Below are 27417 nucleotides of genomic sequence, written 5' to 3' on the forward strand. Positions count from 1 at the left end.
TAGTTCTATTGATAAAGACAAGCTAAAGACACCTCATCAAAGGTAACAAACCTGTAATCAGTGAATGATTTATGGCTTCAATATAACTTATTGAAGGGATAATTGTTTGACAGCTTGTTGTGTTGCTGTGATTTAAATAAAAGAAAACATGTTTTTTCTACTTTTTATTGATGTACACAAGCTAAAGACCAAGCCGTACATTTATGTATCCAGAGAATTAGACTAACTGAGACACTTCAAAGAATCTTAAATTTGCTGCATCTGTTGTAATAAACCCAATTATGACCGAAATATCTTTGTGAAATAGTATGCCCAAGCGGACATGTCCAAAGCCCCAAACTGACATTTTTAATGATCGATAGTTGGTCAAAATTGAAATGACCGTTTTATGAAAAATGCCTTGAATAACAAAAAGTGGCAAACCAATTCTATTTGACCGTTTGAGGCTGAGAGCAGCCGGACTTTTTATGAAAGTTTCGGTCATGACCGGAATATATGACCGTTTTGGAAGCCTTGCATCTCCATGAAACAATTGAAGTAGTTTATTGAAGTACTGGGGTTCTATTAATCTATTCTGAAAATAAAGGGTTAGTTCATCCAACCAAAGTAGCATTCAAAAGTGCCATAATTATCTTTAAATGGAAGTGTCTCTAGTTAATAACCTTGAAGAGGTTATCAATTACATGTTTTAAGGGAACAGCCTCTATATATTTACCTTGGTGAGGTTGTCAATTATAAGAACATCCTCCTTTGTCTGTTTGTTATTTATTCTCTTTCTTTCATTAGTAACATCTATGTCTTCATCAGCCAGGGATTTAAAGTTAGGTTTGGAATTCCAGAAACAGCTCCAACTGAAAGTTTACAAACAAAAAGGTTAGGAGATTTGAAACAATCTACAACATTTAAGGTGGTACCAAACTCTTTGACTAAAATTAATTTGGCTTGTTTACTTTTCATAAAATTTTGACAAAGCATTTTTTGACCCTTTGGAAAAATTTAAGAATTTAAAAATAACTTGAACAACTCACTTTATCAGATTTTTGTTTTTGTATATATGGCAGTTTGACAACACTAATTCTGATCATTGAGAAGCTTAATATTTCCTTAACAATACAATGTGATGAAAAATTGAGATAATTTTTACAGAGTTATCTCCCTGTGGTATTATGTACCACCTTTTAAAGATGTTTTAAAAACTGAAATTAAATTTTTATGGGAAGTATAAGTAGGTCTAGCAATTAACTAACAGAAAATGATTGTATTAATTTAGTATCTGAGGAACATGAACTACAATATGTATCACAGTCCACAAACTACACTTGCAGTCATAAAATCCATTTCTTATCTGGTCTCCACTGAGCATTTCTTAAACGTATCAAACAACATGATTCTTGGCTAGATTAGTTATACTTTTTAAACTATACTGTGAATTCATTAATAATTATTAGATACCAATGTTGTTGAATTTCGTAGGTACAGGGGAACCACAAATTTAAATGTTCAACAAATTACAAATTTTCCAAAGTAATGTATGCAGCCAAAACATTGAATTTAAATATTCACAAAAACGAAAGGTTTTATCTACAACCAGGTGCTCCGCAGGGCGCAGCTTTATACGACCTCAGAGGTCAAAAGCTGAACAGTTGGGGCAAGTATGGACACAACTTTCAAGCTTGATACAGCTCTAATTTGGATTGATTAAATTCTTGACATAATATGAATTGTTGACACAAAACAAATGTCAAGATCTTACAAATCTATTATGCAATATTGTGCAATTAAAGATTTCTTCTTCAGACTTTTCAAAAATTTGAATTTGAGAAATTAGGGGGAAAAAATTGAAAACTACTACCACCCCCTTTTTTTGCAATAAGTCCAAAACTTGACATTTCTTTATACATAATTTACATATAGTGTAAGGGAGGTTAATCTGAACATACCCAGCATTGTATGTTAACTGTTTTTGAATTACCTCCCTTACGCTGCTTTTAAATTGTTGTAATTGTCCAGTGACAAGAAAAAACGGTTTTCCCCTTTTTTGTCCCTAATTCCAAAACATTTTGAGCCATAACCTCCCAGTCATTACGAACCATCCCTTCATGGTATGGAAACTTGTGGTTTAATTTCAGAGAGATTCATACACTTAAACACAAGTTATTGTTTGAAAACTACAAAAATGCTTATATTGGGCCCCCTTTTTGGCCCCTAATTCCTAAACTATAGGGACCATAGCCCCCAAAATCAATCCCAACCTTCCTTAAGTCGTGTTGAACCTTCTGGCAAAAATTTATAGAGATCCTTTCCCTTATTCTAAAGTTATTGTCCAGAAACTAAATGTGTCCTCAGGCGATGCAGACGATAACATACCATTATACGACACAAAAATATTGCGGTCGTATAAAGATTGGTGACCACAAAAATAAACTAATCTACAGTACTTAGTAGTTTTATTAACGAGCTTACCTTCTACTGAGGAAGAAGTTGTATTCTATCAGTAGATTAAGTATAAAGAACAAGATACCAACACAAAACATGGACAATAAATTCCTTCCAACTTGGTCAAACTCAAATGGTGACTTCCATACCTTTTCATCTATAATATATAATTTAATAAATTTTAGTTACATTGAAATATTCATGGTATAGTGATATATATGAGTTTAAAAACAAATCATTTAGGTGTTGTTATTTTATGCATAATCCCTATAAAAATTGAACTAAAATTTAACACTGATATCTTTTACTTTTACAGTAGACCCTTCTTGATCATATGATAACTTATCAGAAATCAGAAAGCTATAGAACATAAAAATATAATTATCTGATTTACACAACAATATGTACTTACTTAGATACTAAATGAACTTACATGAGCCAGGACTGATAATATCAGAGTTATCTGCCCATAGCTGGTTACGAGACATATCTGTCAAACCTCGTCCTAGACAGTACTGAGGTAACAATAGGAAGGCTTTTTTCAATATAGCATTGACATTTTTCAGTTCCTGAAACATACAATAAAATATATAATGAATGAATTAGTTGAGCAACTTTGATGTCATTTGTTTTACAATTCTACAGAAACTTTTCAATGGTCCATTACTTTTGCAATAAACTGATTTCTCCTATTAACATAGCAGAAATTCCCAATGACCTAGCCAACCTAGACAAGATCAGTGTTTTGCATGGGAAACCCCCAAATCATTCAGATAAAAATATTTGATAATGAAAGGTGCCCAGTGATCTATAGTTGCTAATTTCTGTGTCGTTTGGTCTCCTATGAAGAGTTGTCTCATTGGAAATCATACCACATCTTCTTCTTTTTTCTATATATAACAACTTTATTTCTTGTAGAAGAGTATTTGGCCAAACAAAACTTTAAATTATTATTGATTCTTTGTATCCTCCCTTGTTCTTATGAATGTTTTTTGCTCAGTTTGTCAAGCAAGATCTATAAATAAATCACCTCGTCGTCTCTTTCCAGGAATTCTATAATAAATGTAGCCAGTGTAGATGTGGTTCCCAGGAATATATTAACTGATGTCAGTACTACCATGGCTGTACTGGGGACACTGAAAAATCTGGTGAAGGGGTACATCAGAGGGGTCATGGCAAATCTGAAATACATAACAAAATAATAAAGTAAATCAAAAGAGACATGACACAACATTATCTAATATTTTAAAATGAAAGCGATTCAACATGTAACCTTGAATTTAATAAAACTGCCAAAACTGAATCTTTCAGTACCCTCATTAAGATTCCATATGAAAATATCTTTAACTGTAGTAAATAATCTATAACTAAGGTATATATGATCACAGCAAGAAGTTTCCCTTGAAATCTTTTAAAATGCAAACAAAAATATATGTGAACAATGTTCATACATATTATTTAATTTTATTTTCATATGGAAAAGAGAAGTTGTTAGCAGTTCTCAGATGTCAGAGACACGCACAACTATATTGCAGTATACCACTCTCTCTGTAAGTGGTGGTATAAAATGCCACTAATGAACTGCATTTATTACTGTTATTGCAGTTTATAGGAAAACTTTTTAACAAATTATAACATATTATCGCTTTTTTACGAAATTTTCCTTCAATCTTACAAACTAATAATTTCCTTTTGCAGCACAATAGAGCGATATGAAAAATTATGGGTAGAAACTAAGGGTGCACATGCTATTAATTTCAGCTTCGTCATCATGGTCATAAGCAGAATAGTGATAAACAGATTTTTGTAAGTTATCTCAACTTGATTGTTTTTTTTTCACTTTTGAAGTAACAGCTCAAGCGAGAAAATCAATCTCTTTGAGATGACCAAAGATAATTTATAAATAGTCTAGATAGTCTAGAAAATGATTAAATCAGTAATATTTACCCATATAAGATCAGCAATACAATGAGAACCTCCAGATTTCCTGGTCCAACATAGGACTTTGTTTGGAAACACAAGAAGATGATAATACATAAAATCGACGGTATCATATAATTCACCTGAAATAAAATTATGCAAGTCAGAAAAACAGGATACAATCTTAAATATATGCAGGATAAAATCTTAAATATATGATATTATCCTCATTTCTAACAACACAACATCAATATCCATCTGTCTTATGTAAACAATAGTATTCAATCTTGATTCCAAAAACTCAATCTCAACCTAATTATTTTAAAGACATTCAGTAGTTCATTTACAATAAGCATTGGTGTGAAACAGATTATCGTAACATCAGTTACCATCATCTTAAGATTGCAGAAGTCAAATTATGTCAGATTGTCTATTTTTGTATAATGTTTACAGAGCTTTTCCAAGAATAAATCAGCCATGATTATATACATCAAAATTACAGATACATGTATTAACTGAATTAAAACTGAAGTTTTAAAATTTTAGACTGATTCAGGGCCTTACTATTTAAAACTCTATTTTTAAACGAAGGCTTTTGGTATCAAACAAGTTATAAAAGACTCTTGAATAGACTGAATAAAAAATAAAGATGGACAGTCAAACACACAAGTCCGCCACAAATGAACAGACATAATTAAAATGCCATAAACGGAATACGACAAAAGACATAGAACGATCGCAAAATAATTAAATAAAAAACAACAACAATATATCAGTTGCAGTTATATAACAAAAAACACCTTATAAGGCTACAACATTCATTTAAACATGGATATATGGATATTCAAAAGTAATGAGTTCAAAGAGCACAAGTATAATAGTACTTCCTATATTTTCATTTCCTCAGTATTGTTTCGAACAGGCTTTTCATTGTATTCAAGTTTTACTGGCACTCATAATATGTGATTATATCTAAATGATAAGCACTTAGTAGTTGATATTATATTGTAAATTTATAAATGTACCGTGGGCTGGAGGCCTGTTTTTGTACAATAAACTTGATTTGATTTGATTTGATTGATAACTTATAACCATAACTGTAAATTTAGAAATTATTCTGTGCATTTATTTTTCCACTTTTTCAAAACACAAAAAAAGCAAGATTAATAATTATGATATCAGGAAAATATGCATTCAATTATATGTATCCAATACCACAATGTCAGTTCTTATTATTGCGATTCCTACCCAGTCGCATTTTTTACATTAATAAAAACCTTACAATAATTTTTGAGTATACAGTATTCCATTCCTAATGATTTAACTTACCATATCCCATAGAAAGTTTGCCAGCCAGTAAATAAATGGATTGACCCCACTAACAAATTGTAAATGTTTGGAGTTTGATGACCTCTCTTCTATCAACACCATGACAAAACTTGCAGGTATAAATGACATGGCAAATATCATACAGATTGCTATAGTCACATCTATAAAACTTTCTCGTCTGCAAATAAAGAAATAGAGAAGTGTAAATATATAAACTTTCTCGTCTACAAATAAATAAATAGAAAAGTGTAAATATACAAATGATTGCTACATTTTTCCCATGTTCAGTTATGGCTTCCATAAAAATTCCAAATGCATCTTAAATTCTTTTTGTCCATAGGTACCATAATCTTTAATTATAATTTTATCTTAAATTGTATTACATCACAACTACATCCAAAAATATTTAACAAAAAAAATTAATCATTAAAATAGTTTGTTTGGAACATGCAAATTCCATCTTTAAGAATAAGTTATTTTGTTAAATGGACTGTATTACAAGAATAAAATTAATACATGCTTACAGTGTTTCTTCAGTAAATTGTTTGACAGTTGCATTCATGGGATAATTTACAGTTGTTATACCAAACTCTTCTGGATTCTGGCCAGGACTCAGTCGGCTACGTAGAATCAGATTATTCATCACGTTCATGTATGAAACAATGGCTGTCCAACCTTTATTGTTGTACCATACCTAAAATTTTATACAAACTGAATGTATCTAACTGATATTTGAATAGAAAAACACCGTTTTTATTGAAAATATAGAAATCATAATGTCACATGTTATAAAATTTCTCATATGGTTGTGGCCTGTTACCTGTTACTTGTGTGAACATTATAAGTTACTAGAACACATCCGCGAAATCGCGGGCATTTACAGCTTGTGAACTGTTGTTTGATGATTTTTTGTTAAATATATTATGTATGGAGAATTTCATAAAAGGTATCAAAATCTCTCTCCCTTTTTCCAAAGTCCGATATTTGTTTCTTTCTGTCAAATTCGTTTTTTGTGTTTCTGGCCTCAGACCACTATTATTCTTCTCCTTTGCTACAATGCATCTTTTGGTAAAGGTCATATTAAATAAAAAATTTGCACCGCTTCAAACATGAAATAAATGTATATGGAGAATTTCATAAAAGGTATCAAAATCCCTCTCCCCTTTTTATAAAGTCCGATATTTGTTTCTTTCTGTTAAATTTGTTTTTCGTGTTTCTGGCCTCAGACCACTATTATTCTTCTCCTTTGTTACAATGCATCTTTTGGTAAAAGTCAAATTAAATAAAAAATTTGCACCGCTTCAAACATGAAATAAATGTATATGGAGAATTTCATAAAAGGTATCAAAATCCCTCTCCCCTTTTTCCAAAGTCCGATATTTGTTTCCAAAGTCCGATATTTGTTTCTTTCTGTTAAATTCAATTATTTTCGTGTGTCTGGCCTCAGACCACTATTATTATTCTCCTTTGCTACAATGCATCTTTTGGTAAAAGTCAAATTAAATTAAAAATTTGCACCGCTTCAAACATGAAATTAATGTAACTGCTTATATATAGACCATTATAAGTCTAATAAAATATGCTTCTAGGACAATCCATCAGTGCTTTTTTTCTTTTGAGAGCCTTATCAACATGCCAATGGTGGAAACCTTGTACACAGATAAAATAAGGGGAGAAATTTGATTGGTTAACTTCCAATGATGGTTATTTTCTTATATGCAATGAAATGGTATGTGAAATTTTTTCTATAGTACTGGACATAATAGAACTTTACTCATGCCAAGTATTTCTTTATTTGAAACAAAGATAAATTCTGCACATTTTTTTGAAAAGTGTTTAACAAAGACTAATAGGGGAAAATCAATGGTGGTATTACACCTAATATATGAATCTTGTATAAATGACTAAGACCGACTAAGGCTAATTTAATGGGTGGTCGGAGGGGTCCTGATCCCGAGATCCCGGGCTTAAAAACATGAAATCCCCACGTGTAGAATTTAAAGAAATTCCTATCCCGAAATCCAGAAATCGAAAAATATCTTCCCAGGATTAATCTCCAAATCCCAAGCTTAACAACACCCGATCCCGACGTCCTGAAAAAAGGCCCTGCCTCCCTCTAATCTCTACCCTACTTTCATTTTTGCCGAAAACCTTACTTTCACTTTCAACAATAAATTTCTACGCCCCATTTATGGGCATTATGTTTTCTAGTCTGTGCATCCATGCGTTCGTTTGTTCGTTCGTTCGTTCGTCTGTCCGCCCGTCTCTCCCGCTTCAGGTTAAAGTTTTTGGTCGAGGTAGTTTTTGATGAAGTTGAAAACTTAGTGAATATAGTATCGACTTGGCATCCGTGTACTATATATATCAATATATATAAAATGACTGAATAAATAGTCATCGATTAATCTTACAGGGCGATGGATCATGTAATATGATTCTGTACATTTCAAAATATATTATATAACAAGTCAGAAAGGGTACAACATCACCATTAAATAATTATAAAATGAACAAATATTATATATATGGACACATTCTTGTTTCCACATGTTTTACTTATTTTAATATATATGCAACTGGTATGACCCCTTCAATAGTAAACATTTCAAAGAAAACAGTTGACAGAATTCAGAAAGTCTCTATATATTAAAGTTGTATATTCGTAGTTTACATGTAGATAAAAGCGAAAAATAATTGTCCTCTCTAAGGAGATTTAATAGTTGTGGTTCTTGCGATCTAAACACCATGATAAAGAGAACGCTCTGATTGGCTTATTTATTTTTCAGTTTTGTCATCTATCATACGATTGGTTGTACTTGTGCATTTTCAAACCGGAAGTCTTATCTATGACTAAAAGTTATTCTGATGACGGAATCAATATTCGGACTCCTTTTTGTCGTTTTTCTCCAAAAATAACTCAATCTGATTAATTATAAGAATGGATGACAAAATCGACTATGCATGTTACCTACAGAACACAGAGGCATGATGATTAATTTATCGTGCAAGGAAGAGAAGCGACACACTAAATGAGGTCTTCTGATTTAATAGTATAGATATGGTTTGCTACTGATCCCCTACAGATCCATAGAGGGTTAGTAAAATTCATAGGGGGTGAGGCCGTAGGCCGAATCCCCTATGGATTTTACTCACCCTCTATGAATATGTAGGGGGTCAGTAGTGAACTGTATAACAAATTTATAGCATGCAGGACTTTTCCTGCTGCGTTTTGTAGAAAAATAAACAATGAAACTTAAACATCAATAGACAACATCTCCATTAACAGAAGGACATGATGTCATGAACCCCCTATGAAATTTACTAACCCCCTAAGGATCCATAGGGGGTTACCACTTGACAGCACTAAACCAATCATAACGTGATATTTTACCAGCGGTGCGGTAAGTATTTTTAGTATAAGGATGTTCAATCCTCTGTTTTAAAATAACATGATTTTCAAAAAGACAGGTCATTAATAGATAGTGTATAAATAAAGGTTCTTAAAAAGAAGGAAAAAAAGAAGGGTCAGTGTCCATGGTTATGATATACATATATCTATTAAATGTATTTATATGTATTATAATTACATATGAATTATGACCTAATAATTTAATGGGTAGATTAAAACATTGATGATGGAGGATACTGATATCAATTCCCAAACTTTCTAGCATTAAATTATGTAAGACAAAGATAAAGCTATATGTATAGATAAGACTTGCTATCCTCTCTACATATATCAAGCATTCAAGTTCATAACTGGGTAGAAAGTTGCTTATTTTTATGGTAAAGGTCACTGACAGCATATCTATCATAACCTTGAAATGTCTTACCTTGACAGTATCCTGTGTAACAGCATCTTCTAAAATGTCCTCAAGGTCATTAAAAAATTCTGATGAATTTGTTGATGTCTGAGTCAAATTATACAAAATGTCTTCAAATATTTCTCGTATTCTACTTGCGTTCAGGGCCAGGCTGATATTGTTAATGTCTCCAAAAGAAAATCCACCATACCTAGACAGAGGAGATAAGGATTAAAGATATTGAAATTAAACAAATGGATGAAAGAATCATCAAACAAACAAAACAACAGATGGAGAGACATACCCGTGCAGTGCTATAAACATCCATTATCACAAGCAAAATAAACAATAGTTTTCCCCCTTTTTCTTTATCAAGAATTAATAAACACATAACAGTTTATTATGCAATGTATTTAAACATTATGTACTCTTGTATGAATCACAGGTTAAAAAAGGTGACTTTTTCTAATATAGCTTCCTAGTTAAAAACAAGAGTGCACACTGAAATGTCTCGCCTTCTTTACTAATCATTGATATAATGTTGATAGTCCTAAATATAAATTTATTACAACCGTCACATAAACTCAACGTTAACCAAGAAAACTAATCATTGATTAATGAATCATGAAAATGAGGTCAAGGTCAGATGAAACATGCCAGGCAAACATGTACAGCTAACAATTCTTCCATACAATAAATATAGTTGAACTATTGCTTATAAATTAAAAAAAAAAAAACAGACTAAAACACTAATACTTAACACTTGGCATTGACCTGTGAAAATTATGTCAAGGTCAAATAAAACCTTCGCAACTGACATATAAATCATGAAATGAGGTCAAGGTCAAGTGAAAACTGTCTGACAGGCATGAGGACCTTGCAAGGTACACATATACCAATTATAGTTATCCTTATTTTATAATAAGTGAGAATTTAACATTACAAAAAATCTTAACTTTTTTTCAAGTAGTCACTGAACCATGAAAATGAGGTCAAGGACATTGGACATGTGACTGATGGAAAGTTCGTAACATGAGGCATCTATATACAACGTATGAAGCATCCAGGTCTTCCACCTTCTAAAATATATAGCTTTTAAGAAGTTAGATAAAGCCGCCGCCACCGCTGGATCACTATCCCTATGTCGAACTTTCTGCAACAAAAGTTGCAGGCTCGACAAAAAACAGTCACAACTTTCACACTCAAAGGTTGTCTTATCTTACCTCCTTTTCTGGAATGGCTTCATTGTCTTCACCAACCAATCACTGATGTTACGACCAGTCATGTTATATAGATAGTCTGTTGTCGGTAGCAGTTTCTTTGGTGGTTCAGGACCTCCAGCACCTGTTAATGTATAACAAATTACTTGAAATCTTTTGCTTTTTCTCTCACTGTTTTAAGAAGTTTTTACTATCATTTATTTCTACCCTTCACATTTATGTCAGAAAATTCACTAATTTCAAGGGAATGAAAAAATTAAAATTCACTAGAATACTAACAGTTCAAAAGTAAAAATGTCAATGTAAATTATTCTCCTAATTGTTTTACCTGACGGACACACTTGAAATCCACTAGAACAGTCACATTGTGGAAAGTCTATAGCGTCATTACCAGTAAACCTGCCACCATTTGTCCATAAAGATTCATAGCTATCTGCTTTACAGGAATAATCACTGCAAGAAATATAAATATTTGATTGTTTGTCTACTTTGTACATGACAAGTGTAATCATTTGATAATTAGTATCCTATCCTACACTTAAATTTGTTTTCCAAGGTCATGTCCGACTTGTCATCTTTTTAAGAATGTCTAGTTTATCTGAGTTTTAAATACCTTGCAAGTAGTCTGCCAAAATGAAGAGAACTAGATATCATTGAGATGGGAGCCATCTCTGTGGGCCCCGCTGCGAATAATGTGCATTAAAAAATTGTATCTTTACCATAGGACATGGGTTTGTCAACTGAAATCAAAGTTTTTGACCTTGACCTTTGACCTAGGAAGTTGTAAATAAATTATGACACACCCTTTGGTGTTGGTTTATAAACATGTCAAGTATAAACTTTGAAATGATAACGGTTCTCAAGATATAGAGCGGACACGATCTTTACCATAGGACATGGGGTTGTCAACTGAAACCAAAGTTTTTGACCTTGACCTTTGACCTAGGAAGTTGCACATAAATTATGACACACCCTTTGGTGTTGGTTTATATACATGTCAAGTATAAACTTTGAAATGATAACGGTTCTCAAGATATAGAGCGGACACAATCTTTACCATAGGACATGGGGTTGTCAACTGAAACCAAAGTTTTTGACCTTGAACTTTGCCCTAGGCAGTCGTTCATAAATTATGACACACCCTCTGGTGTTGGTTCATATACATGTCAAGTATAAACTTTGAAATCATAACGGTTCTCAAGATATAGAGCGGACACGATCTTCACCACAGGACACAGGGTTGTCAACTGAAACCAAAGTTTTTTGACACTGACCTTTGACCTAGGAAGTTGTACATACATCATGACACACCCTCTGGTGGTGGTTAATAATCATGTAAAGTATAAAGTATGAAATCATAATGGTTCTCTAGATATGGAGCGGACACAAAGTGTTACGGACGGACGGACGGACGGACGGACAGACGGACGGATGGACGGACGGACGGACGGACAGACTGATCACTATAGGGGACCCGCCTTTGGCATGGCCCTAATTAACCTAGAGGTTGCCAATTTACAAAAAAAAAGGTATATCATCAGTTATAACTTCATTTACTCTACAACTGTAATTCACCACATAGTGGCAATATGGTGTTTACACATACATAGGTATTGAAAAATATATCTCTTGATAGTAGGACAAAATTATGGTTAATTCACTGTTCTAGAAATACAAAAATGTAAATTGATTACATCGTAGAATCATGTAAACTATAACTGGTAAATAGTCTAACTCTTGAACTAGAACTCAAAATTTATGCTCTGAAAATATGCTCAAGAAAAAAAGCACCCTTTATTCTTAATGTTAACTGTTAGCTATTACCTGATCTGTTTAATCTTTGGGTCCATACATCTATTGCCCATCCATGGTTTTGTCAGTAATGTTTTCGTTAGGTCTGCACCAACACCAAAGTCATTTCCATCATTGCTGCAAAATAAAAAATATTAATTTGAAAATCACATGTATCTTAACTGTTATTTAGTAAAAACAAGGAATTGAAGACAATGCTCAGCAAAGTATACTACCACTAGGTATATAACATTAAAGTATACATGTTCAGTGGGTGTCATTAAAATTCAAAATGTATAAGGAAGTGACTGCCAAGTAGATCTGAAAATTGTTTACAAAGTATAACTCAAAATATGTATGTTCCTGATCAACTATCAAATCATTCCTAGAGCTCTGCTATAGGGATTATATTGGTTGAGGGTTGATACGGTGTGTGATATTAAAAAAGCCATATCATATACACTTTATTATATACATATATCTCAAGTAGATGTTTTTTATGTGACATGACGTCATACAGATAAGGAGGATTGAAATGACGTCATACAGATTATAGGTTTGACATGACGTCATACAAATTAGGGTTTTGATAAAGCCTTTGCAACAGTGACTGCAATCGATGATGTGACGTCATACAGATTAAAGGTGTGATAAAGCTTTTGCAACTGTGCTGATATCGATATCATCACGGGTGGCTGATACAGCACACTTGCCATTGATTGTATTACACATACAATTTATCTGTATTTACTACTAAGTATATAATAAACACTTTTATTCAACATTATGAAGTTCCAGACCAAATATCCTATCATTTCATACTTGACATGCTAAGTTAGATGCAATGGAAATGTTTGACAGATGATCAGAGAGACAATCAAACAAGAAGACAAACAGATGGACAAACCATCCACACCTTGAGCAGAGATATAACAGGTAATAACATATGCCTAACCTAAAGAAGGTATACAGATTTGGTGCTCCTTTCTGTGGTGTATACATCCATGGCTGAAGTTCCAGTGGTGGTTCTCCAAATGATGGTGGTCGTATCTTTGCAAGGGCCATAGAAGCCAATATGAACAATGCTGGCATAATGATCTGAAAATAGATAACAGCATTGAAATAGATATACTATGTTATATAATAATGATAATTAATAAATAATGGTAAATTATTAAACTATTTTATGCTTGGGCTTCTTATATGTATAAACACTCATTTTTTCAAAAACCAAAAAAATAGTTAAAGAAGTGAAAATTATACAATTCCAAAAATCATTCTGAAGGTAGTTTGAACTTTGCACTTCCATGGAAAACATACTTCTACAATTAAATAGAAATAAAATTATAACAAAATATATTGTTACCTCAAAGAAGAATCCTTTCTTGCTACGTCGAAGTCTGTGGAACCTTTTCAAAAAGATAGCTTTAAACTGCTGAAGTTTGAGTCTAGCTCCTGTATGTTTCACATGGTCCTTGTGGCTGAAGCCGGTCTCAATACTCTTTTCACTGGTTGGAACTGATATTACAGATTCTGTGAAAACAATTCATTTTTAATATTTTTCATTGATGGATTCTTTGCACACAATTCTCCTCAACATTTCTTTTTAAAAAGATATGATAAAAAAAAATTGCCTGCTAAAGAAATTTGAACGGTTTAAATACAATGTACCATTTCTGAGTCAGTAAGGGCTAAAAGAATTCATTGATGCCTGGTGAGTGACATTTTATATACATTTTTTGTTACCAATTGAAGAGCAAAAGAATACCTAAACAGATAAAATTCCATTTAGATGCATGCATATTTTTCTGTTCTTTGAAAAATTTAGACTGCATACTTTAATAAAGCTATTAAAGTTTTTGGGATGTATATGACTAATAACGATTTGATTTTTATACATTCATATCTTTCTGCATTTTCCTATTTTGGATAAACTAACAGCTTCATCAATTCTTACTAGAAATACAACATTTATTTTTACTGTTTGCAAGACTGAATACAAATTATGATTCAGTTTTTTTTTTAAAGTCACTTTAGAAATCAAACACTTAAATGTATAATAAAAGCTTCTATAACATGTAAGGTATTAAGATCACATACTATTATTCTTTTTGTACCATATCATTGTTCTAATTCTTTCACTGGACAGAAAAATCATGTTCATTTCATGCTATTGTCAATGTACTTTAATCCTAGCATTTCTAAACAACTTCCAAATTATTTGACAAGCTTTCAGGCAGAAAAAGATCGACATGGGTATTGTGCTTAGTGAAAGAGAAGGGAGAAAGGATGTTGACGAGGAAAATGTAAGAGAAATAATAATTTACAAAAAGGAATATGAAGCCATAACACATTCTATATATTAACAGGCCATAAAGTTATAATAAAACAATAACATTTTTAAGTTTTATAAATAATATTTATGAAAAGAAAATATATACAATAATGCATGTAAAAATTATAAAAAAAAAAAAGATGAGGAGCTGATCACTTACATTTTAAAAATTTAAATCCATTACCAAATTAGTCATGCATTTGTTTTTTTTCTGTTTTTGTTTAATAACACATATCATCATTCCTATCATGTAGTAGATCATATATTTTAACACCAACATTCATTAAATAAATAACATTCTGGACAATTCTAAAGCAAATCATGCATAAAATAAATCTTAACAAAAATTTGCTACCTTTTTGAAGAAGACATTTATCTGGAGAGTCCACTAGAACAAAATCATTACCATTAAATAAACATCACAACAAAGATTATTAGGCTAAGGAATATATAACAATTGGTTTTCATTCATTTACTGACAGTTTGCCTTCAACTAGTAAATATCAAAATTATGTTACATGATAACTAATACGTAACTGAGGGGTGGTAATGAAGGCTTTTTTTTTTTAGAATAGCCTAAGTGGATATGTAGATATCTCCAAATGTCAAAACTGAAACAAATGAGAAAGCACCAGTGCTTCCATATAACATTAGAAAGGGACATTACTACAAAATGGTAAAAGTGACGCATCCAAATTTGTACTTGATCTGAGTTGAGTGGTAATAAGGGTAATGTATAAGTTTCATAACATTTGCTAGCTAGGCAAACTCAAAGTGGAGACTGGAAATTTTTCATTTGTAAAGGAGTATAACTCTAGAACAGTAAAGGTGACGCAATTAAAATTCAAACTTGATCTGTTTCTTTGTGTTAATAAGCATTGTGTATAAGTTTAAAAACATTTGCTTAAGGCAAACTAAAGTTAAGAGAAACAAATTGTTGCCTAAACCTTATAGAAATGAGTGTTTTTCTTCCTTATTCAAACAACATTTTGTGTTTATGTGTGTCGAATCCTGCAATTCTAATTTTCACAACAGAACAATATTTATACATAAATTCTTATGTTATTAGAGACATTGGATTGTAAATTAAAATATAATATACCTGTATCATCCATAAGTTCTTCTGAGTCTACCTTAGGGTTCTTTCCTTTTATTGCTAACATTTTCAGGAATGATTTCTTTTTCTTCCTTCTGAAGCTGAGTCTAGTGACAGGTTTAGCAAATCTACCACCTGAAAATAAATTAGGTTTTAGGCTAGATAACAAATCACATAAATATAGAAAAAAATCTAATATTTGTATTTATCTTACCTCCTTTTCATTTTTATGTATATGATTGGTTAAAAGGACCATGTGGAAAGTTAGAAGGCATGGTTTATTTTGGTACATGATTAAAAGTGGTGTTACGGTCCTTCGTAAAATATTTGAAAATAACCATAAGGTCCTAGATTTTATTTACTAAGACCTTGACCATTGATGCAGTCTACAATACAAGTCTACCTCTATATATGTGACCATATATCAAAGTAAAGTTGCAATCCTATATTTTCACAGTATTTGAATTTTAAAATACCAGGTAACTACTTTTCTGCACTTTTTGGTCTATTGTTAATTACTATGATCTTGATCTTGGATGAAGTGGCCTAAAAATCAATATGGTCTTTCTCTCATTATGTGTGACCATCTACAGTATTTGATTTATCATGAAGACACTACTTTCAAGCACAATGCCAATCTATTTTGAGTAACTATGACCACGACCTTGGATGTTGGGAACTGTAACTCATTACGGATCTTCCTCTCATTATACGTGACCATAACTCCAAATATATTGGAATTAACATCAGGCAAAGATAAAATGACTGACAGATGGGTCAAAAACTAAATAACCCAGTTTCTTCATAGTGGACAAATCAATACATACTATCAGTTCCTTCCTCTAATTTCTTCCTTTTTGTTTCATCATCCTGATCAACTCCAGTCTCTTCAGCTACTTTCAAGAATACCTGTAAAATAAAAACATCAACATTAAATACTAAAAGGGAACATTGCCATAAGTTAATAGGCATTTCATTTCTATCATCCTGTAAACTGATATGAGATAAGATATGCCATGTGACTTGTCCTTCTATTACACTGCATGTTAACTGGAGTTTTGCAATGTTTTTTTGTACTCAAAAGTAATGATAAGGTATGAAAATTATCTAGCCAATCCAATCAGGGTTTTGAATGTGAATGCAATTCTTACTCCAAACCCGACACACAAATAAGCTAATTCGTCAAAACATAATTTTGTGTGTCAGGTTCCTTGCCATTTTAAACTTTCTTTTAAAGGATCTTGTTTAAGAATAATTCTTTTATGTAAATTTAAAAAAAATATCATATGATATAAGTAAATTAAATAAATTTCTTCAAAATGGTCCAGTTTATAGAAAGTTTCTAAAAGAGAAGCAGAAAATACCAAAGGGACATTCAAATTCATATCACAAAAACAAACTAATAATGCCTTGGCATATCAAGTTACTCGCTTAGGTGATTTGTATTCACTTTATTTAATGACATATCACAATTTGAGTGTTCAGAATAGACTACAGTTTAGTTTGACGTCTTTTTTCATTGAACTTGTACACATTTTTGTTTGGGAGCCAGCTGAAGACCGCCTCTGGGTGCTAAATTTTCTTACAGTGTTGAAGACCCATTGATGGATGGCCTTTGGCCATATTCTGCTCTTTGATCTAGTTATTGTCTCTTTAAAAAATTGCCCATTTCAATTCCCAATTTTCTATTTTACTAACCTCCTCTAGACTTGTATCAGATATACCAAAGCTAGATATCCCCATATCTTTATGGCATCTTTCTAACTGTTTGAATAATTGTTCAAACTGTCCTGAATGAGCTGCATCTGCTGGTAGTTGATAGGTCAGTTCTGTGCTGCTCTCTTCAACAAGCTTGGCCTTCTTTACATATTTACCAATAAATTCAGTAGTTCTCTTTGTAGAAAATCCTTAAAAAGAAAATTTGAAAATAAATCTTCCAAAAATATATTTTGATTTTTTTTTTAGCAAACATGGAAATCAATACTAAGCAATCAATGACCTACAATTTGATTGAAATACAAATTAATTTTGTACACACTTCACTTGCAAGCATCTGAAAATGCTCCCTCATACTTTTCTTTATTTTCGATTTGTATGGAAATGATAAACCTACCTGGTACCATGGTTGCACTTTCTGGAGGAGGAGTTGGAGGCTTAGATCCACCACTATCACTTTTGTCATCAGAATTGTCACCAAATCCTTCATCTTCTATTTCAAACTGCTTATTTACTATTGGCTGTAATATCATTAAAAAACAATTCATTAGTAAACTACTATAAATATACATGTATGTCTAAATGAGTATTAACCACTATTAAGTTTAAATAGAATAGATAACATTTTGATGTGAACTGGAAAATTTGGTAATTAGGATGTCATTATATGGCAAACATACATTAAAATTATTGCATAACATTATATCAAATTTGTTTTGATAGCTTTAATATGTACATACTAGTTGTACAGTGGGTTTTTTTTCCTTTCCAATATTTTCTTTATCATTTAAAAAATGAATTTACCTTGACATCTACAGTTGTCCTTACACTTCCTCTAGATTGTGGCCTGGAATCCATAAAATCCATGTCATCATCACTGTCTTCTTTGTCATTACCCTTCCCATCATCCTGTACTAAGGTCAGATAATATCCATTACCATACTGTGATTTCAGATAGAGGCTAGAACCACAACAGCATAGTTTACCTTGTGAGATAATGGCAATTCTGTCACCAAGTACATCAGCTTCATCCATGTGATGTGTAGACAGGATAATTGTTCTCTCTGTTAACAGAAACAGTAATTAATAATACAATGTTAAGATGACAATGTGTTCTATGGATACAAGTATTGGGCAGTGGAAACATAATTGATGACTGAAATTCTCTTTTTTTTTTATCTTTTCATTTTTATTCAGATTTTCTGATTCCAACAACACAAAAATGTGTAAATATTCTCATTTAACGACAATAACTTCTGTAAGACACTAAATGATGATTTCTGCTTAATTGCCTTATCAATAGATCAAGATTGTCTTGCTAAACTTGTTTGCCAATTTGAAACTACAAAGAAATCTACTAATCGATACTCATGATGAAATGAATGCATAAACATTTGTGGACTGTTTACAGATTTAACATTATAGAATTGAATGCTGTTTTTTAAAATTTATTCAAAATGAAGGCAAGTGACAAATCACATTTCAAATGAAGCTCACAATATATAAAAACTTGTTTCAAAAGATTATGAACATAGAGTAAAGAAATAGAACAAATTAAACTTCTTACTTTTCTTGAGTTTAAGTAAAATTTCCCAAATCTCTTTCCTGGCATATGGATCAATACCAGCTGTAGGCTCATCAAGAATAACTGTTTTGGCATTACCAACAAAGGCTATAGCTACAGAAAGCTTCCGCTTCATACCACCTAAAAAATAAAACATAATTATTTATATATGGCTCAATCTAAAATGAAATTATATTCTTTAGTTCTTAATGTTAACAATGTAATGTATTGTAAATAAAGGTCAGATTTCTGGTAAATTCAAGTTTTACACAGAATATTGTAAGTATAACCAATCATATTTTCCCCTGTTCTGTTTAAACAATCATATGCTTAAGCAGTTATTTTTGACAAATAATTGAGAAACACCATCTTTACTTGTTAGAACACTGTTATTTAGAATCTTAAATGCAGTTGTATACTGTGTAATTAGCGGTTTTCATGACTACCAATTTTCAAGGATTGGGTAAAAATTGTATTTTGATGGATATTTCATTTCATGGTTTTGCCAAAGTCTGCATACAAGCCTATTAAAAGTCTGTACTTCATTGAACTTCAAACAAGAATAAGAACCCAGCAAATTCACATAAATTGGTATCCAATGATTAATAATGAAGCCGCAACATATTGTTTTCATTTTGATTGTGTAACTCTTTATTCTCTAAATGCAAAATTCAATGAATATGGTGTGGTCTTGTCAATCAGACCACAGAACTATTAAACTTCAAACTCTTAGCTATTGTGATATGGTATGCTAATTTACAGACAATTTAAATGAGCAAAAGAGGACACATGAATGTTACATGTATGATGAAACACAATAATTATATTAACCAGAGAGTGATGAAGATAATTCCTTCTTTTTGTGTGGCAATCCAACATCCTGAATCATTCTCACCATTTCCCGTTTGACCTTTTCAGGTTCAAGATTCTTTAATCGAGCATAAAACCATAGATGTTCTTCAACTGTTAGTCTATAATACAATTACAGTTATGTCACAAATATAAATGTCAATACATCATTCTTTTTATTTAAGGATGGCTATTTTACCTCCTGTGTCAAATTAAATGCACATGTAGGATGAGAATATGTTTATATGAAGTAAATATAAATTCTGCTGTGTATAAGACTGACAAATTGAGCAGAATTTTTGAAGTGCTAGTTCACAAGCAAGGTAACAGTCTACAGGAAGACATGTCACACTACTTTAACACATTATTCTAAACAGGTTTTTTTTTGCATCAACTCCTTAATGCCACATGCCAAGTAGAAAAGCAGAAAATATCAGTTTTAAATCTTCAGGTTGAACCAACCAGGCATTGAACAACTACACCCAGCAACCAAGGCTAGCATACAACCATGAGCAACTGAAGCTTTAGTAATTTAAGATGACTGCCATTTGAATATCAGGTTTTATGATGTTAAGATCAAGGAAATTTTACTATTTCTCATAAACATAAATAAAGAACCAAAGTCATACTTTACCCAGAAGTCAGAATTAAAGCCGAGAAAAGTATGACAAATATTCTGTTGTTCAAACAGACAGACAAATTGCAAGTAAAATACCTCTAGAATAGGGGTATAAATCAGAAGCATACTCGTCAAGTTATACATTGTGTTGACACATTCAAAAATATTTCTTTTCAGGCTAATTCATGACCACAGATACAGGCCAATAATTTTAGACTTACTTGTCAAACAAGACATTGTGTTGTGGACACATGCCAAGACTGTCCCTGACAGCGTCCATCTCGGTCAGTATATTATGACCATAGATAAAGGCTGTGCCATCTGATGGAGGAAACAGTCCAGTCAGAATAGACCTGTAAAATAAACACATTTCAGCTTTTCTTTAATTTGTACTGTCAAAATATAAATACAAAGACAGTTCAGCAAAGGAAATTTTACTTCTCCAATTTGGTACATTCTAAAACTTAAGTGCCCACAGTGCTTTATGTAAACAAACTCAAATTCTGTAAGTGATACATTTTTCAAACATTTCCCTGGAATAGAATAATGGGAATATAAATTGCCACAAATATGCCATACTTGGCCAAAAATGTAAATTTATAAAAATAAATCGCCTATTCAAAAACAATATCAAATGACCTGGTCTTTTGACATTAAGTTTCTTTCCTGATCTTTAGTAACACTACAAAGTATAAAAGACGTTATACGTTCTGAACTTCTGAAAAAGTCATCAGATATCTTTAACAAATCTTATGCACCACAAAAAGTATTGTAAAAAACTTACATCGTAGTTGTCTTTCCAGCTCCATTATGTCCCAGGAATGATGATATTTGTCCTTCGTAAAAGTTAATTGATAGACCATCCACTGCTACTTTGTTTCCAGTTTTGTAAACTTTCTTTAGGTTTCTGATGGACACACCCACTTTTTTGTTCTTTGGCTCTTCTTCTACATTGGCATTACCTTGGATAAAAGAACAGGCATTGATTAAGTTATTCATAAATCTACATTGGCATTACCTTGGATAAAAGAACAGGGCATTGTTTTAGTTATTTATAAATCTACATTGGCATTACCTTGGAGAAAGGAACAGGCATTGATTTAGTTATTCATAAATCTACATTAGCATTACCTTGGATAAAAGAACAAGCATTGTTTTAGTTATTCATAAATCTACATTGGCATTACCTTGGATAAAAGAACAGGCATTGATTTAGTTATTTATAAATCTACATTGGCATTACCTTGGAGAAAGGAACAGGCATTGATTTAGTTATTCATAAATCTACATTAGCATTACCTTGGATAAAAGAACAAGCATTGTTTTAGTTATTCATAAATCTACATTAGCATTACCTTGGATAAAAGAAGAAGCATTGTTTTAGTTATTCATAAATCTACATTAGCATTACCTTGGATAAAAGAACAGGCATTGATTTAGTTATTTATAAATCTACATTGGCATTACCTTGGATAAAAGAACAAGCATTGTTTTAGTTATTCATAAATCTACATTGGCATTACCTTGGAGAAGGGAACAGGCATTGTTTTAGTTATTCATAAATCTACATTGGCATTACCTTGGAGAAAGGAACAGGCATTGTTTTAGTTATTCATAAATCTACATTGGCATTACCTTGGATAAAAGAACAGGCATTGTTTTAGTTATTCATAAATCTACATTGGCATTACCTTGGAGAAAGGAACAGGCATTGTTTTAGTTATTCATAAATCTACATTGGCATTACCTTGGAGAAAGGAACAGGCATTGTTTTAGTTATTCATAAATCTACATTAGCATTACCTTGGAGAAAGGAACAGGCATTGCTTTAATTATTCATAAATCTACATTGGCATTACCTTGGAGAAAGGAACTCCACATGGTTTTTATTTTTACATAAATCTACATTGGTATTACCTTACAGAAAGAATCACAGCATTGTTTTTTAAAAATCATAACTAAATCTCATTCTCACTACATTAATATTTACTTTCATTTAAAAGATATAATACTATGAAAATTTACCTACCACATAGTTTTAAAATATGACTGAATCGTTTTGTGATGTCTTAAAGTTGTTTGACAGAGTATAAAATAGGCCCAAACAATTATGCTTAGTTCATATTTAATTTCTACCAATAAGATATAGAAACATTTGTACAGATCAAGTTACTACTTACCTTGACCTTTGAGCTCCATAGTTGACCCTTGATACATGTACTGGTCACTTCTTTCTTTAGATATAGATGAGCCACACCAATATGACTTCAGAAAGGGGAAATAAAATTTCCTTGGAATTCCATACTGACCTTAAATTGATTAACAAGATATATATATAAAAAAAAAACTTGCATAACTTTTGGTTGTGAGAGTACCTGAATAAATTTAAGCCTTTAGTAGTCTTTCTCTAATTCCTACTCAATTTAATTTTTTTCCTGACAAGCTGATTATTTTTATCTTGTCAATGTGTGGTTTGTTTGATCTCAGTTCTTCATCGGTCAAAAAATTCATCATGACGTCTAATTTTCTTGTTTTCTTCTGAATTTCCTTTTGAGATGTAAAAAGGTGACCATGCCTTATGACGTCACATAAAAAGAACACATCTTTTTACAGATCATTCTAAAGAAAGGATCGAGATTGTCTGGATATCGTCTATATATTATTAGAGAAAGATTCCACCACCAAATCTTGTGCAATGCTATGTTTATCTACTTTATGCAGTGGTAGAAACTAAATTTTTAATCATAATGGTCTTGTTTTTTCGAAGTTATACATTATTCCAAAATATTTTTTTAAAAAAAGTACAATCAAATGAACATTTTTTTTTTTAATTTGTGGTTATTTTGTGCAATAAATTACTTTACTACACAAAGATATAATTACTGCTTACCAGGGAAAACAGCTTCTATATACCAGGTAAACAACCCATATATAATGGCATCAACGATCATCATGATGATACAATTCAAACAGCTGTAATCATCATCAACAATAGGTGTATCACCAATATTACTCCATTGGATACCAATGGCTTGCTCCTCATACCTAGCTACATAACTACAGGCAAAACCAAAGGCCACACTGGATGAGAGACCCTGTTATAAAGAATCACATCAGTCAATATAACTTATATGATGATGCTTTATACATGTTTATGTATTAACTAAAAAAAACATTAACATACTAGCAAAGCCTTATCACAACAGGTTAAATGAGTAGGAACTATTTTACCCTTTACCTTATTAAATCCATTTAACATATGCTAGAATATACTATGACCCTGATCCCACATAATAGTTGTCTAGCTAGATATTTATTGGTTATATGTGTCTTTGAGTTCCTGTAGCATTGACTCACTTCAAAAACCGTTACCGGTAGCCTTCTGGACCAATCATATTAAGGTATTTCCAAATATGCAAATAATATCAGAATTAAGATGCAATATTCCATTTGTAAATTTACTTGCAGAGAGACCCTTATTTATCATCTGTTCCTTCAATGAAATATATGACAAATCCGCTAGATAAAGAAAGAGGTTTACAAATAATGGAGTACATGTTATACTTACAGCTAGACTTTTATGTGTACTTGTCATTAGCTCCTCCCACTGAGTACACAGAGGGTATATCAAATACAACATGAAGTACAGAAACCCAGCAACACATGCTGCAATGTTAGCTTTGGAGAAAAAAACACTGAAGAGGAAACATTGTGATATAGTAGCCACTGTGAATGCTGTTAGCAGGAACAGGATTACTGAGGGGTCTGAATGTTCAAGAACTTTTCCAGCCTGAAATTGTATAAAAAAAATAAAACTTAATTAAATTTGTAAATCATATTGCAGACATATAATCAAATGACAATTACTAAATGAAAACAAATACCTTGCAAAGGCCTTATTACAATTATGACTAAAAGAGGCATCATGTGCTGTAGATAAAAATTAATCAAAACATGTAAAAATTAATATATTGCAAAGTCAAGTCATAAATTATATAGATATAGACTCCTAGCAATTTAGAGTGCATATATCAAACAGACCCTTATCCATTGCCAAAGGCAATATAAAAACCATAACAGTTTATGTCTTTTGTGTTGTTAGGTTACTGTCTAAACAATGTTTACTCAATATTTCCTTTTATTAATGCTATTCCTTACCTTCAAAATTATAACCATCAGTATCAGAGATATAAACATAACAATGAAGGCATCAATAAACCACGCCAGCCAGTGGACACCATTACCTAATCCCATAATCTTCATTATTTCCTTCAGACGCATCTCTTTCTCATACACAATATTCTTACATATCATGGCCACAGACAGCACCCAGGCTAACACCAAGAATAATGGCAAAGTTCTGGATATGGCGAAGATAAATCTAAACAATAAAGATAAAGGTAAAAATAATTATTTACAAATGCTTAACACTATTTAAATGATTATTTTTTTTAACTGATATTTGTTTAAAGATATATAATCTTCACAAGCTTGATGAATCTTAATAGTAAAGAATAAAGTTCCCATTCCCCTTACATTACCATCCCTCCTCTACAAACAAGTTGTCTCTAAAAATGACATGATTACTAATTATCAAAAATTTATTAATAAATGTGAAAAAGGTATCATGTATACTAAAGCATAACTAATCATTCCCTTTTATTTCAGAAAATAAATTAGATGAATATTTTCCTTGTACAATGAGTGTTGTAAATTTTCAAAATATCGACAAACAGGAAGTGGCTGCAAGGGGGATGTAAAAATCGATTACTCATAACAACTCAACATAATAAAGCTGCAGTCAGAAAACAGAATCTATTCTTTCAAAACAAGCCAAAGTAACTTTAATTTGATGAAGGTTTTTTTGTAAAATTAGTGCTTTAAATTTCAAACTATAAGCAAACAGACAGAGGCTACACAATGGATGCAAACATTGCTTTCTCCCTACAAGTCTCTATTATCAAGCTGTAGACCAAACATTATCCTTGATTAAAGTAAAGAAAGTTTGACAAAAATTTTCCTTGTACAATGATGTGTTATAAAATTTCAAACAATCAGTAAACAGGAAGTGGCTGCACAGCTGATGTAAAAAGTTACTCATTCTTTTCAAATCAATGTCAAGCTGCAGACCAAATACTAATCATTCCATCCCATAGAAACTAAAGTTTTCTACCCAAGTCTTTTGGAAGGACAAGTTGTATAAATGAATATATATGAAGTCGGGTGATCATTAGTCCTGTCTTGCCTTCATCAATGCAGGATAACCTTACAAAGATCAACATCCTTGTTAAGATATCATGTTGAATATTATGTTTTCGGGGAAGGTATATCCAAGATGTGTCAACAAAAATATATATAAAAAAAAGAACTACCATCTCACTTTTAGATATCTGAGTCAATAAAAATCTAAAAAGAACACTTTATGGACATATATAAAATTCTATACTATAAAAAACTTTTGCATTTAAAATGATTATATTTTAGCTGCAATTTACTAGCCTACTATTTAATAGTTTAGTCTATAATATACAAATATAGCATTTTTATGAGATCAATACATGTTTGATCAACCTGATTTAAGTATTTCCACATCTCAGTCATCTGCATGTTTTCCTTTTCTATTCATTTCAAGCTATACAAAGAATTCATGTTTATTTTTCAATTTAAGTTTATTAATTTTATTTTATGCAACCCCATATTTATAAGTATGTTATAATTGAAACACATGAAATTTATTAACAAATCACAGCTAGTAAATAATACAATATTGTAATAAACGACAACATGCTACTCACTTATCCTGTATATAACATGGGTAAGGAAACTGCTGTAGTACCACACCAATATCTGATATGGTGTTTGTTTGTTTCTTAACTATAGCATGATCTATCATGTCTTGTAAGAAAACAAAGCCATAACGGAGATATCTATAGTAAGTTCTTGGTCCAGGTCGCCAGTACCTGCAACAGATAATAACTTACTTATCTTGGATATAACATGGATATGGGAACATCTGTGTGATAACTCCTACATCAGATGTATTGTACGTCTGGATTTTTATAATAGCATGGTCAATCATATCCTGCAGATAGGCAAACCCATATGTTACATATTTTGTATCTATTCCAGGTGTAGCTCTAGGTCCTGGTCGCCAGTATCTAGAAATATACATTTTTAACAAAAGGGATGATATTCCTTTATTTCAACACAGTGAAAAATTGACAGCAGAGCTGACTGTTCATTGTTATAGCCAATATAGGATTAAACACATTTTTTTCTAGATTTTATTGATGTGTAAACCGGCACAATTAACTCACAAACTGAATAAAAGTCTGAAAGACTTTTATGTTAATAAAAGTTTGTGAGTAAGAGCCCAGATTTACAGATCAATAACTTACATATTTTTATTTGCAATTTTTAAATAACATTTTTATGTTTAATGGCTACTATATTTACCATCAAATGCACAATTGACATTTCAAAACTTAGGAGTTAACCACCATATAGACTTTCTAAAATCCATAAATGTTTAATAAATACAACAAATAGCACCTACCTTAGAAACTTCATTTTAATGAGATTTTATTTGAATTTGAAGCGTACTAGTAACAAAATAATCTTTCGCTTGCAAGTTTTCATTAGTATGACATCGTGTTTTGCACTGACGTAAATTTGCAAAATCATTCATGGAATTTTATTTGAATTTTAATTATATACATTTTCAAAGGTTAAATGCATT

The 27417-nt window shown here is 31.5% G+C and overlaps 1 protein-coding gene across 4 annotated transcripts in view; it reads right to left on the minus strand.

Moving 5' to 3' along the window:
• Positions 1 to 27417, minus strand: part of LOC143055224 (phospholipid-transporting ATPase ABCA1-like) — a 75276-nt gene that overhangs the window by 20642 nt on the left and 27217 nt on the right. For 2 of the 4 annotated variants that reach the window (XM_076228358.1, XM_076228364.1), the window contains exons 21-48: positions 26660 to 26836; positions 24837 to 25059; positions 24247 to 24468; positions 23569 to 23773; positions 22859 to 22987; positions 21463 to 21640; positions 20900 to 21031; positions 20042 to 20181; positions 19214 to 19351; positions 18451 to 18710; positions 18044 to 18167; positions 17629 to 17837; positions 16758 to 16839; positions 15937 to 16065; positions 15190 to 15222; positions 13866 to 14032; positions 13455 to 13597; positions 12533 to 12637; positions 11037 to 11161; positions 10712 to 10832; positions 9519 to 9699; positions 6210 to 6379; positions 5686 to 5863; positions 4384 to 4499; positions 3467 to 3617; positions 2870 to 3005; positions 2464 to 2593; positions 716 to 851 (exon numbers count right to left, since the gene is read on the minus strand). In XM_076228358.1, the coding sequence (XP_076084473.1) occupies positions 716 to 851; positions 2464 to 2593; positions 2870 to 3005; positions 3467 to 3617; positions 4384 to 4499; positions 5686 to 5863; positions 6210 to 6379; positions 9519 to 9699; positions 10712 to 10832; positions 11037 to 11161; positions 12533 to 12637; positions 13455 to 13597; positions 13866 to 14032; positions 15190 to 15222; positions 15937 to 16065; positions 16758 to 16839; positions 17629 to 17837; positions 18044 to 18167; positions 18451 to 18710; positions 19214 to 19351; positions 20042 to 20181; positions 20900 to 21031; positions 21463 to 21640; positions 22859 to 22987; positions 23569 to 23773; positions 24247 to 24468; positions 24837 to 25059; positions 26660 to 26836 (4240 nt within the window). Of the gene's footprint in view, positions 1 to 715; positions 852 to 2463; positions 2594 to 2869; positions 3006 to 3466; positions 3618 to 4383; positions 4500 to 5685; positions 5864 to 6209; positions 6380 to 9518; positions 9700 to 10711; positions 10833 to 11036; positions 11162 to 12532; positions 12638 to 13454; positions 13598 to 13865; positions 14033 to 15189; positions 15223 to 15936; positions 16066 to 16757; positions 16840 to 17628; positions 17838 to 18043; positions 18168 to 18450; positions 18711 to 19213; positions 19352 to 20041; positions 20182 to 20899; positions 21032 to 21462; positions 21641 to 22858; positions 22988 to 23568; positions 23774 to 24246; positions 24469 to 24836; positions 25060 to 26473; positions 26639 to 26659; positions 26837 to 27417 lie in introns of all 4 variants that reach the window. The other 2 variants (XM_076228370.1, XM_076228376.1) reach the window with 2 other exon arrangements.

The sequence above is a fragment of the Mytilus galloprovincialis genome, chromosome 1 (assembly GCF_965363235.1).
Source record: "Mytilus galloprovincialis chromosome 1, xbMytGall1.hap1.1, whole genome shotgun sequence".
In the NCBI taxonomy this organism is placed as follows: domain Eukaryota; kingdom Metazoa; phylum Mollusca; class Bivalvia; order Mytilida; family Mytilidae; genus Mytilus; species Mytilus galloprovincialis.